Source organism: Squalius cephalus, assembly GCF_949319135.1.
Source record: "Squalius cephalus genome assembly, chromosome: 4".
Taxonomy (NCBI): Eukaryota; Metazoa; Chordata; class Actinopteri; order Cypriniformes; family Leuciscidae; genus Squalius; species Squalius cephalus.
In genome coordinates this window covers 41,395,309-41,406,763 of record NC_137125.1, presented here as the reverse complement: position 1 = coordinate 41,406,763, position 11,455 = coordinate 41,395,309, and the positions used below count along the sequence as shown (strand labels likewise).

Below are 11,455 nucleotides of genomic sequence, written 5' to 3'. Positions count from 1 at the left end.
AACGTGACCATGTACGTTATCTCCAGTCGTGCGAGTCAACACGCGCGACCAAACAATGTGAAGTCAAACAGCGGTTCCATTTGACATAGAATGGTTCGCGCTATATTGCTGAAAACACTGTTTATGAAATATATTACAGCTTACTCAAAACATACCGGGTCAGTTGCAGTATTTTGCAGTGTCAAAGTTTTCTTTTTTGACATGCTATCTTGGAATAATATTCAGCACTAAGCTTCTTCCTATTTATTATTTTTCATATAAAATATTACAGGCAACACATTATTTGAAGACAATCTAATAGGAATCTCAAGTTTTTGTTGCCACCAGTTTAATTGCTGGTTAATCATATATGTATTACACTAGGTCAGAAAAGAATTAAACTTTTTAAAAGCATTTTGCATCCTACTTTCTGTTTAATATCACTAGATAAAAAAAACTAGGCAGTTTAAATTAAATAATTGCGTGTTTGTGTGCAGGTGCTTATAGTGTGTGGGTGGCAAAATAAAATAAAATAAAATATTTTTTAGGTCGTACAGGGCCAAATACCAGCACATATCAATTTTGTACTTGAGAGAGATGTATTTAACAGTTGAATAAAATTGTTGTAAATGTATTTCGGTTATAAGCACAGCTTAGAGTCAGTTTGGGGCTTTTGCTAATGCAGGGTGTGAGGGGTGTATTTAAGTTTCCCCTAAGAGTGTGTTAACATTCAGAGGTTTCTCTGCACGATATAATGGAAAGGAGTCAGGTGAGGGTGTCCATGTCATTTAATCATCTCATTTATAAAGCAGTACACAATCCACATCAATTTCTTAATAGGCTCAGTTTGCAACCTTGCACAAATTTGTGAAAAAAAAAAAAAAAGAAAAAAATCTTATAAAAAGAAGTACATACAGAAAATGCACAAATGCCACTTTGGATAGTCTTAAAAGACAAAAAGCTTGACATAAATAAGTTAGTATAATTTCCTCAGTGTTTTTTATCCTTTTTTTCTTCTTTACAAAGCAGTATGCTTGTACACTTCAATGTTGTTCACACTTGCTGTGTAACGTCTTAATTTAGTTGTTTTGCCGGTTTATACATATTTTTGTCATAGTGCCATGTCATGTTCAACATGAAAGCCAAATATTTTGTGGCAAAAAAAGTGGCTTCGTGTTGTTCTTAATTGTATGGCCCAGTGTTAAAGAAAAAAATATGTATGTATGTATATATATATATATATAAACAATATGCTACACAGCAATAATAGAAAAACATAAAATTGACCAAAAAAAAAAAGCAAATCAATTGGTCACTACAGTTGCACTTTATTTTTTTGTAATGTGTACTCAGTAGGATTTGAGTTCATGAGAATTTATATAATTATGCCAAAATAACAAAAGAAATAATTTAAATAAAAGAAAAGAAAATTAGTGGAATAACCCAGGGATATAATACTGTAAAGAAGTGTGAAAACCTTGATACCACACTAGAGTCACAGTCCACAATTGACCAGGTGCTGTAACCTTGGCTGGTAAAATCATTATTAAGTACCAATAAACATGAACGACATTAATGCTGACAGTGACATTTGTGCAACCTAAAAATGGCCAAGATGTGCTGCTGTTGCCAGCCAAAACTGAGACAATGGGATTGTTTAACCTAATTAAAGGGACATGCTGTGTGTGTGTGTGTGTGTGTGTGTGTGTGTGTGTGTGTGTGTGTGTGTGTGTTTTGTGTGTGTGTGTGTGTGTCTGTACATAGATATTTACTTTAAAAGGGTTAATTTTAGGGAGACGTTTAAAAACTGCACAGCAATTCTTCAAGTCAAACGCACTCCATTTATAAATGATTGTTTTTTTATATATATATATCTTAGTATTACATTTAAATGTGCTACATATAAAATGAAAGTATATACATAGGTAGTAAAAGAACAAATGAAGCAACTCCAATTGCACACTGCTACATTATCTGCTTTTGAGGCAAACATATTTTGTCGAGTGCCAAAACTTTAGTGTAAAAATTCAGTGCTTATACAGCCTCTCCAAGGCTCGATTTGTATTTTTCAACTGCTGTCCCTGTTTACTTCATAAAGCTCTTGAAGTATTTAATGGAGAAAATAGGCGTCTTCATCTCTCTCTGCAGGGAACAAAAAAAAAAGAAAAAAAATTTGATTAGCAAAGGGAATAACATCGAAAGCGAGTGCAAAAATGTCACTCAGAGACACACAATACATGAAATAACTTCAACAGCAAAATATTTCAGAATGCATTATAAAGCACTGGGAATTGAAAGCGAACAATTTTGCGCGCAAGTAAATGCCTGCATGCATTGTGAACCCGGACCCCCTCCTCCTCGCACACACACACGCACACACACACACACACACACCCTACAAGAGACCTGCTGACGTGTTACTACAATGTTGTGCATTTGAGTCGACTGTCACTCGCGCGGTGACAGAATGTTTCGTTTTAAAACACCAGACCTAACAGTTTCGACTCTCGACGCGTGGAGCAGCATCGACAAGAAACAAACATTATTAATGTGTAACAAAACAGGCACAACAATAAACACAAACAACCTAACATTTTTATACGAAGTCATACGCGTTTACAAGTTCCACGCCAGACCAGTACGCACGAAACTCACTCACCTTGTTTACGTTTTGGGATCTGACTTGCCGGGCGCTTGCTCGAGCGAACTCGTCGTATCCGGACAGCGGTTCTCCTCGGTCGCGTGCACGTTGGGTCTTTTGCTTTGGCAAGGAAGATCTATTGGAAGAATGAAGACTGTGTTAGAAAAGCGATTGATTTCCGTCTCGGAAGCAAATGCAAGAGGAGGGCAAAGCGTTTGTCCCCCGAGATCAGCGCGTAAATAGCACTGTCTAGTGCGCTGTCACGAACTCGCAAAACATTTACCCCGATCCTCTGTCGACGATCTTTTCCTCGGCGTAGAGAGCGCCGTCCGGCTGTCCGTCCGACTCCCGGTCTCCGTGCTGTCAGAGTCCCTCTCTACGCTCTCCAGGGAGGGAGTTGTCGTCAACAAATAATCGTGGTTCCCGTTATGGTCCACAGTCCCGGTAACGTTAGAGGTAGCCCGTTTTACGTGAGGCGGTCTGATGTAAAACTCCGGGACCTCTTTGGCGTCCACCTCCTGCCACTCGTAGTTGCCCGGCGCGAGCGGCTCGTTCTTGGCGAAGTCGTAATTCCATTTTTCCTTGGACGCTTTCTCCATCTCCCGCATTTGGTCCTCGACGTCCCTGGCGAACTCTTCGCGATCCACGGAGCCGAAGAGATTTCGGCAGACCGGCGGTTTGGCGGGGTCCGCCTGCCTCGCGTCCACCCTCTCCAGCGTGGGACTTCCATTGGAGACGCGCACTTTTGACATTTTGCACATGAAAGTTTGTCCGAGATTCGCAGTCGCAACCGAGCCAGACGCAGTCTAACTAAAAGCGAACCCTCCCAAGAAAGCCGAGTGAATCGCAGAGCGCACGCATAACAAACGCGCGAATGCGTGTAGAAAGACTAGAGCGCGTGGAAAACAAGTCATGAAAACAGCGCGCGGCTCCGAACACGTCTCGTAGTAATTCCGAAGAAAAACAGACGGGTCATTCGAGTAGGCGAGCACCCAATATGGCGATCGCAAGTAAACTGGCTAGGGAAAAAAAGATTGACAGCAAAGGCTATTTAAACAGAAGACGCCTGTGATTGGCCGGCGGGGCACGGGACCCGCCCACCGTTGAAAAACGATACAAACAGTAGAAACTCGCGCTCCCTTCAGTACAATGTTGCCATGTCCTCTTATTATAAACCACGGTAGTATAAGCAGTGGTTAAAACGCCATGGAGTTTTTTCTGTAATAAAATACATTTGATTGGCTAGTAAATCAGTAATGACTGAAACAGTCATTTAAATGTATTGATTAAAAAGTATGGGAGGCCAAAAAAACATGAACTCGTAAAACAGATATTTGAAAATAAAGTATTTGAGTCACTTTTTTCAATAATGAAATTAGAAATGGGGGGCATTGGAGTGAAAAGGTGGATACGATTTATATGAAAGACATTTTGATTTATTTGGATCTCGCTTTTCTTTCGTGATCTGGCAACACGGCTGCAGATTGAAATTTGTTTTGCCGTAAATCACATGGAGGTATTAAAAAGATGATAGTAAAACTTTATAATGCACCTAGCAATTTTTAGCTGTAATATACAATATTGTGTGATTGAATAAGATGAGAAGAACATTGCTCCTTCAGTGGAGCTATGTCACTTGCTGAACCTTAGTGTGATCGGTTATCTTGCCAAGTCTGAGGTCATATTTGGCAGACTGCTTATCTCTGGCAGACTTTGGCATTACCAATAACAAGTAGCTGAAATGTTCCAGCACCCCCTACAGAATTGTTCAATAGCGTCTGTGTGAAGACTTTTAAGCATCACAGCTGAATCATGTTGTGAACTGATGACTTTAGGAAAAACTAAATGTAATTGCTACAAACACATACGTAAGAGTTATATTGTCAGAATCAAGTGACTGTCATAAGGTTTGGGTAATGTCATCTCAGCAAAAGTTTCTTTCAAGGAGAACTGTGTAAGAAATGGCTTTACTGCCATCTAGTGGGTGTAGTGAAAAGCACTTGGCATCAGTAGCTGCCCTAAATGGAGTTTAAATTGGTATATGCTCAAGGATGATGTCTGGATAAGACATTACCCAACCACTTGACCAGAAATCCTGCAGCTAATTTCATTGGTTATGTTAATCAGTACTTTGAATGAGCAATAGAATCAGCTGGAGTTTCTGGTGAACTGGTTTGGGATCATCCTATACTATTACTTAATAATATAGTCTTGTGTGCATCACATTTAACCCTTGTGTGGTGTTCATATTTTTGTTACTCAGCCAGTGTTCGTGGGTCTGGTGGACCCGCTGCATTTTTGGGTTTTTAATTCAACAATCAAAAATGTTATGTTAAAATACTCAACAGATGTTTACTTCATCCCTATTACAAGCAATATAAACAGCATATATGGTTAATATTTTCTCTTTACCTTTGTTAGATCACATTTAAGAATTGCAACCTTGTGTGGGAATGGCAGGAGTAGAAGCACAAAACTCACTCTTGCAATCTTTCACACTTACACACAATCTCTCTCTCACATGCACGCACACACATACACACACCCTAACTTGGATATGTGGTGTATGGTCACTCTCCATAGGCATAATGGTTTGTCTAATGTACAAACTGTATAATATATCCCCCTACACTACCCCTACCCCTAAACCTACCAATCACAGAAAACTTTTGGCATTTTTTGAATTTCCAAAAACACCATTTAGTATGTTTTAGTATGAGGACACAGATGTCGTCATAAACCATGTTTACGTTGTAATACCCATGTCATTATACACATTTGTGTCCTCATAAAAGAACATACACACTAACAGCAGGTGGACAGAGTAAATGTACACAGGACCTGCAATTTCCACACTTTTATTTGCCCTGGGTCCAGTGGACCCGAACATCCTGTGTGTAATATAAATGTGTAGGGGGTGTGTTTTCATTGAAAATGTGTTCTGATATATATTCCTCACAGAAAATTTGTCTTTTGACAAAAAATGAAAATGGGCCCAACAGACCTGAACACCATATAAGGGTTCAAATAATAATTTTTTGTGTATTTATATATGCAGAAAATTGAAATTTTCTGTTAAGTATGAACACTTTGTTCTGGCAAATTTACAATTATTGGCTCTATAACCGCTGCTGGTCATTGTCCCGGAAGCCGGGGGGGGACCCAGGTCATGGTCCCCCCTTCTTCTTTCTTTGGGTGCTGTCTTCACTCTCCTCTTCACTCCAGTCTCCTGTTCCACATGCTGCCCAGTCTGCTGCTGCTTGCTCCTCCAGTCATCCTTAGTCTCCATCTGGGTCTGGTCAGCTTCTCCATCCAGGTCTGGTCCTCTGCTCCACTGCTCCATCCAGGTCTGGTCCTCTGCTCCACTGCTCCATCCAGGTCTGGTCCTCTGCTCCATCCAGGTCTGGTCCTCTGCTCCATCTGGGTCTGCTCCTCTGCTCCATCTTCTGAGATCTAGCTGGATTTGAACCAGTGACCTCTGGCACTGTGTGCCAGTGCTCATACCGCTGAGCCACAGATCTCTTACTATGTATGTGCTGGAACTTATACTTCACTACTAACCTGTGTTTTTTTCCTACTAAAGAAGTAGGGTTCAACTCAAGGTGATAAATCAGGAAGTAAGTAACTTCCCAGCTGTGGTGTAGGGGTATTGCCCATGTTCACAACAATTCTGCACTCCTCCAACAACGGGTTCAAATCTCATCTATATCATTTTAGCCATCTGTAATCAATCACAACCAATGATACAACTTAACATTATTTATTTCATAGTTGACATAGTAAGACAAGGCATTTAGTGCTATTGTAAAACTGAAATCACTCATCACAGAACACATATGATTTCAATCAAAACATGCTTTTGATTCATATAAATAGAAAAAGGACAACAGACAATTTTATATATATTGTGTCTGGACAGAAGACTCGCCAGTGTCCTCTGTTCATAACTGATGGCTAATAAAGAAATCTATTTATAATCATGAGGACGACGACGTCTTCTGGACACTCTTCTTCCTCTGCACCTCATTTTGCACCTGCTCTGGAAACTGATGAAGATGATCCCGCACACATGGCAAACAAAAGCGTTTGGTGTAGAACAGACTGCAGTCCTGTCATTCATAAAAAAAAATAGTTTATTGATGTGTTCAAATATACATTGTGATTGATTGCTTGGATTTATGGAAATATATCCTAAATATTAAGAAATGTTCTACATAGTCACACACGTACCGTTCCCACACACACCGTCTTACTGCACAGACAGCACTTGGATCCTAAAACGAGGAACTTCTCTCTCTCTGGGCAGAAGGGATCCTTCATGCCGTAACATTCCTCCAAGAGCCTGCGGGAAAAAGCACATCTCAATCACTGACATTTTTACACTCATTCAGCCAGACATGGTTCTGCAACCCACAACAACTTTGACTGTTCAAATAAGCACTCATTTCAGAAAATACACCCCCAGCACTCACATTTTACAGTTAAGGTGATGGAATCCTGCTAATTATACATCATCATCATCATCATAACAGAGCAGACAAAAGCATGCACTTCTTTAGAAAACGTTACGTGCATTAATCAGACACACGATAGATAGCTACACACAGGATTCAAAGTAGAACATAACATCACTACAATAAATATACACACACACACACACACACACAGCTGTTAAGTTCAACAACTGCAAAGTTTACATACATTTTGCTCAATTCATGACCTGGATTATTTATAAAGGTTCCAAACTGCATCAAATGTCACCTACGATTTCGAGCATTTCCCGTTCATTTGACTTTAAAATAGTTCAAGATTATTTACGTTTACAATTTACATGGACTCTGTACGGAAAGCTGTTTGAACATTTTTAAGGGATTAAATGTACTAGTATATATTTTCATGATTTTGGAGACAGTCCTCACTGCAGAACATGAAATCCACGGGGAGGAGTCGGATCCAGTATGCCCCTAGTCTCACACTGTAAATGTGTAAAATGTGCAATAAAACTTTGAAAAACATTTCTATATTCCATTACCTATTTCTATTTATCACAAAATTCTGATATAAAACACCTTCACATTTTAATAAGCAACACAACCATTTTCAAATAATATTAATAAGAAATATTTCTTTTTCACCAAATCCACATATGAGTTCTGAAAGATCGTGACACCGAAGGCTGGAGTAATGGAGCTTTGCCATCACAGAAAAAAAATTGCCTACATTTTGCAATATATTCATATAAAAAACTTTTGTTTTTTGAAATTGTAGTGTTATTTCACAATATTACTGTTTTACTGTATTTTCTATCAAATAAATGCAGTCTTGGTGAGCATAAGAGACCTCTTTCAAAAAACCTTCCTGACCCTTACTGTGTATTTATATATTTTTATTTATATTTATTTATATAAAAGAGTCTAAATATATATATAGTTATTAGTCAGTGTGCAGTCATATTCAATTATGTGGTATTCAGTTGAAATATTAACATTAGTTTCTCAATTGAGGGAGCAAACCAAAAAAAAAAAGTGAATAGAAATTATATTTCTGAGTGCAAAAATTTGAAACATTGAAACTTATAACAAACTGTGGCCAATCGGCAATCAAGAAGCATTCGTATAAATATTTCCAATTGTGTCTGAATGCTAGACACTGTTTTCAGCTGCTGCCAGAAACAGTCATTGGTATGGAAGGGGCTGCACAGACTAGTTGACTTGAATGCTCTGCCACGACGCTTTAAGCTTGATGTTGACTAGTCGCGGAATACTCAACAAGACGGTCATTTTAACAGTTGTTTGTGTGTGCTGACCAAAGCCACTCATCTTGGTAATTGCGACTCACACTGCTTGACATGACACTGAGACTAGAGGCGGCTTGTGCGTTCCACTTATATATAGATCAGTGGTGCACTCGCTTTTGGTTTAAGCGCAAACCCTGTGGGAATTAGTACATTTATGCCCAATACAAGCACTATTTAACCACAGCGAATGAGATGAGTGAGTGAGAGGAGCGGGTGTGTGTCACTTCGCCGTCGGAGAGTTAGTAACAATAACCATACTAACTATTAATAAGCAGTAATTAGAAGTTTATTGAGGCAAAAGTCATAGTTATTGGTGAAAATTGGATCCTAATCTTAAGTGTGGCCCTATTTTGTTTAGGATATTATTGATCTAAAAAGTTACTAGTAACTAAAAAACAAGTGCTAGTATCTTAAGTAAAGTTTAATTAAATACTAGTCACTATTGAAATAAGCACTATTATCTAAAAAAAAAAACTATAATCTAAAACCTATACTAGTACCTTAAGCACTACTATCTAAAGAGCAAGTACTAGTAACTAATGGAATAGACATTAGTATCTACAAAAATAAGCACTAATAGCATGAAAATAACTACATTTTAAGGATTAAATGTTCAAACGGCTTGCCATACTGTTCACGCATAATTTAACCATAATTAACATCATATACTCACCCTCATGTCGCTCATGAAAGCATACATACTATACAAGTATTTTTTGAAAATTTTTGCTAACCATTGAATGACAATAAATTGCACATTATTTCTCACAATATCTTTAGTATTCTATACAAGAAAGTAAGCCACAAAGTTTTGCAACGCCATGATGAGTAAAATTACACGATGTCCTTTTTTGGGTGACGTTGCAAGTCGTTTTCTGTCATTATGCAGTTTGCCAGCCCGATTAAAACGTGAGGAATGTAATATTATAATTTTATATTACATTACATTCTATACTATGTGCATGTGAAAGTAATTGTGCATGGTTCATTGAACAAGCATGAAAAACATTGTTTAATCCTTTTCAATAAAGATCTACAAAGGTTTTTTTGAATTTTACTAAATTATATTTAAATTACAATATAATGAAAAATCGTCGTATCTTTCCATACGTCACCGTGACATCACGGCCATTTACATGCGATAGTTCTGCTCCGCGCGCACCGAGTAACTTATATTACCATTATATGTTTGCGTTTGTGTCGTTGTATATCGCTAACGCTACATAACATTTTTCTTCCTTGCATATGGAGAGTATTGAACAACTATTGCGCTAATCTGTGCGCTAATCGCAGTGCAATTTCACAAATACTTGCGTACTTACACTATTGCTCTGGTGTTTGGCGGCTTCTGCCCGTAGAAACTGTACGGGCTGGACAGCTCGCACAGCTCACAGGAGAACACGCCGAGCGCGGATCCTTCGCTCAAATCCATTCGCTCTAGAGCGCGGTCCTCGTGCAGCACAGTTCCTACATCCCGTTCAAACAAACCCTAGCTGTTTGTTTTGAATGAGCACGCGTTCTCAAGGCACGCCATAGTGCAATAACGTCACTACGGCGCGTCAAACAGGACAGTCTCAAAACTTCCGGTTTTTAGTTTACGCTTGCAGTACATCAGAGTAGCCAGAGGATGGCGCCTGTAATAAAACACTTCCATGCACGTTTTTTGTAAACATTTTTTTTTATGAACATTGTTTTTAATTTCAAACTACAAACAATTACACATCCACAACTGAAAATAAAATGTTTCATTAAAATCAAAGAACTTCTATTGGCTTCTATACTCTGTTAAAATGCAATTTATGATAATCAAGGGTCTTGTAAATTGCATCAACAAGCAGATCTGGCTCATTCCCTAAATTTTCCCTAAAAAAAAAAACTCAATAAAACAATAATTTACCGATCAAATACAAGTACTGAGTCCAAACACAACAGATTTGTACAATAAAATTACAGTTGGAGTGCTATACAGTATACAATGATATTTTTTATACAAAATACTTTACAAATGATGTTCAATATACAAGCGTTTCAAATGAGGTAACAAACAATCTGATTTATATGGCTCTCCCAGTACATTTAATTCTAGCATTATAACATGAAAAATCACCCCTTATTCTAATTCTTATCCTAAATATTTACTGTAGGAGCTTATTTGGCAGAAGCGGTGATGGGACGTCAACCGCTCTGAAAGTTACACTTGATCTGAAGCCCCGTCCTGCAAATATTACATTAAGGTGGAAAAGGAAAGCACCAGCACATCATCTCAATGTGGCCAAATGTGTCAAAAGCAACAGAAAAAACACATGCTTATAAAGCTGAAAATGGCACTTTGATGAGCTCTCTCTCTCTCTCTCTCTCTCTCTCTCTCTCTCTCTCTCTCTCTCTCTCTCTCTCTCTCTCTCTCTGTCTCTATATGTGTGTACTGTTTGCTTACTACACTTGAATACCATTCGCTTCATTGGCTTTTTTTACGAGTGCACATTATAGGCGAAAAGCATATATTGCACTTATTAGGGGATTATTACCGTCCTTGTAAAGGTCAGTTCCCTATTAAAGGTTAGTGCAATATTAATGAGCCTAAACTTACACTGGCTTTGCCCTATAATGTCCCAGCGGTGCTTGATCCAAAAGCACGTAGGCTACACACCCCAGCCGGTCTTCCTCCCCCTTGGAGCCGAGCATTCAGCAACTCAAAGGCTTTTGAGGGATCTCTCGTGCACCAGCGCTTCCTGAGAACGGGAACGCTTCGAGCTCTCAGTACATGTCTCTGTAGATCTCCTGCAGAAGAGGATGGAGTGAAGCATCTTCTGTCTTCTTGATCTCCTGGACCAGCTCTGCGTGCTCTGTCACCAGCTGCCGCAGGTCGGCCAGTTTCTGCAGCAGCTTGGGAAAGAGCAAGCCGTTGTCGGGGTGGTTGGACAACAGATGGAGCCGTAGGGCGTGAACTACGCTCTCCTGGATGTGCTCGATCTGAGACACGTCACTCAGTCCTGGACGGTCTGCCAATGGAGATCCACACAGAGAGAGAGAGACAAAAG

The 11,455-nt window shown here is 39.0% G+C and overlaps 3 protein-coding genes across 15 annotated transcripts in view; all 3 read right to left on the bottom strand.

The window, feature by feature from the left end:
* Positions 1–749: 749 nt before the first annotated feature.
* On the bottom strand, positions 750–3,660 carry cdkn1ba (cyclin dependent kinase inhibitor 1Ba). 2 transcript variants are annotated; one of them, XM_079869463.1, is made up of 3 exons: positions 2,904–3,660; positions 2,639–2,756; positions 750–2,121 (listed from the first exon to the last, which is right to left on the bottom strand). In XM_079869463.1, exons 1-2 carry the CDS (start codon positions 3,379–3,381, stop codon positions 2,644–2,646), a joined length of 591 nt encoding a protein of 196 aa, XP_079725589.1. In that variant the 5' UTR covers positions 3,382–3,660; the 3' UTR covers positions 750–2,121; positions 2,639–2,643. The 2 variants fall into 2 exon arrangements, with proteins under 2 accessions (XP_079725589.1, XP_079725588.1); XM_079869462.1 differs by having other exon boundaries at positions 750–2,119; positions 2,635–2,756; positions 2,904–3,658.
* Positions 3,661–5,943: 2,283 nt separating this feature from the next.
* On the bottom strand, positions 5,944–9,979 carry cdpf1 (cysteine rich DPF motif domain containing 1). The gene is made up of 3 exons (XM_079869464.1): positions 9,740–9,979; positions 6,851–6,962; positions 5,944–6,729 (listed from the first exon to the last, which is right to left on the bottom strand). The coding sequence occupies exons 1-3, from the start codon at positions 9,847–9,849 to the stop codon at positions 6,598–6,600; spliced, it is 354 nt and encodes a 117-aa protein (XP_079725590.1). The 5' UTR covers positions 9,850–9,979; the 3' UTR covers positions 5,944–6,597.
* A 108-nt stretch (positions 9,980–10,087) lies between these two features.
* Positions 10,088–11,455, bottom strand: part of pparaa (peroxisome proliferator-activated receptor alpha a) — a 52,071-nt gene continuing 50,703 nt past the window's right edge. For 9 of the 12 annotated variants that reach the window (XM_079869450.1, XM_079869446.1, XM_079869451.1 and 6 more), the window contains one exon: positions 10,760–11,416. In XM_079869450.1, the coding sequence (XP_079725576.1) occupies positions 11,172–11,416 (245 nt within the window). In that variant the 3' untranslated portion in view covers positions 10,760–11,171. Of the gene's footprint in view, positions 11,417–11,455 lie in introns of all 12 variants that reach the window. The other 3 variants (XR_013821026.1, XR_013821027.1, XR_013821028.1) reach the window with 3 other exon arrangements.

Excerpts from the sequence above, each read along its gene's own strand:
- cdkn1ba (XM_079869463.1), bottom strand. The coding sequence starts at position 3,381 with ATGTGCAAAATGTCAAAAGTGCGCGTCTCCAATGGAAGTCCCACGCTG. Across the intron at positions 2,757-2,903 it reads ATCGTCGACAGAGGATCGGG|ATCTTCCTTGCCAAAGCAAA; the intron begins GTAAATGTTTTG and ends TTCTTCCAATAG.
- cdpf1 (XM_079869464.1), bottom strand. The coding sequence starts at position 9,849 with ATGGATTTGAGCGAAGGATCCGCGCTCGGCGTGTTCTCCTGTGAGCTG. Across the intron at positions 6,963-9,739 it reads CCAAACACCAGAGCAATAGT|GCTCTTGGAGGAATGTTACG; the intron begins GTAAGTACGCAA and ends TTTTTCCCGCAG. Across the intron at positions 6,730-6,850 it reads AGACGGTGTGTGTGGGAACG|GACTGCAGTCTGTTCTACAC; the intron begins GTACGTGTGTGA and ends TATGAATGACAG.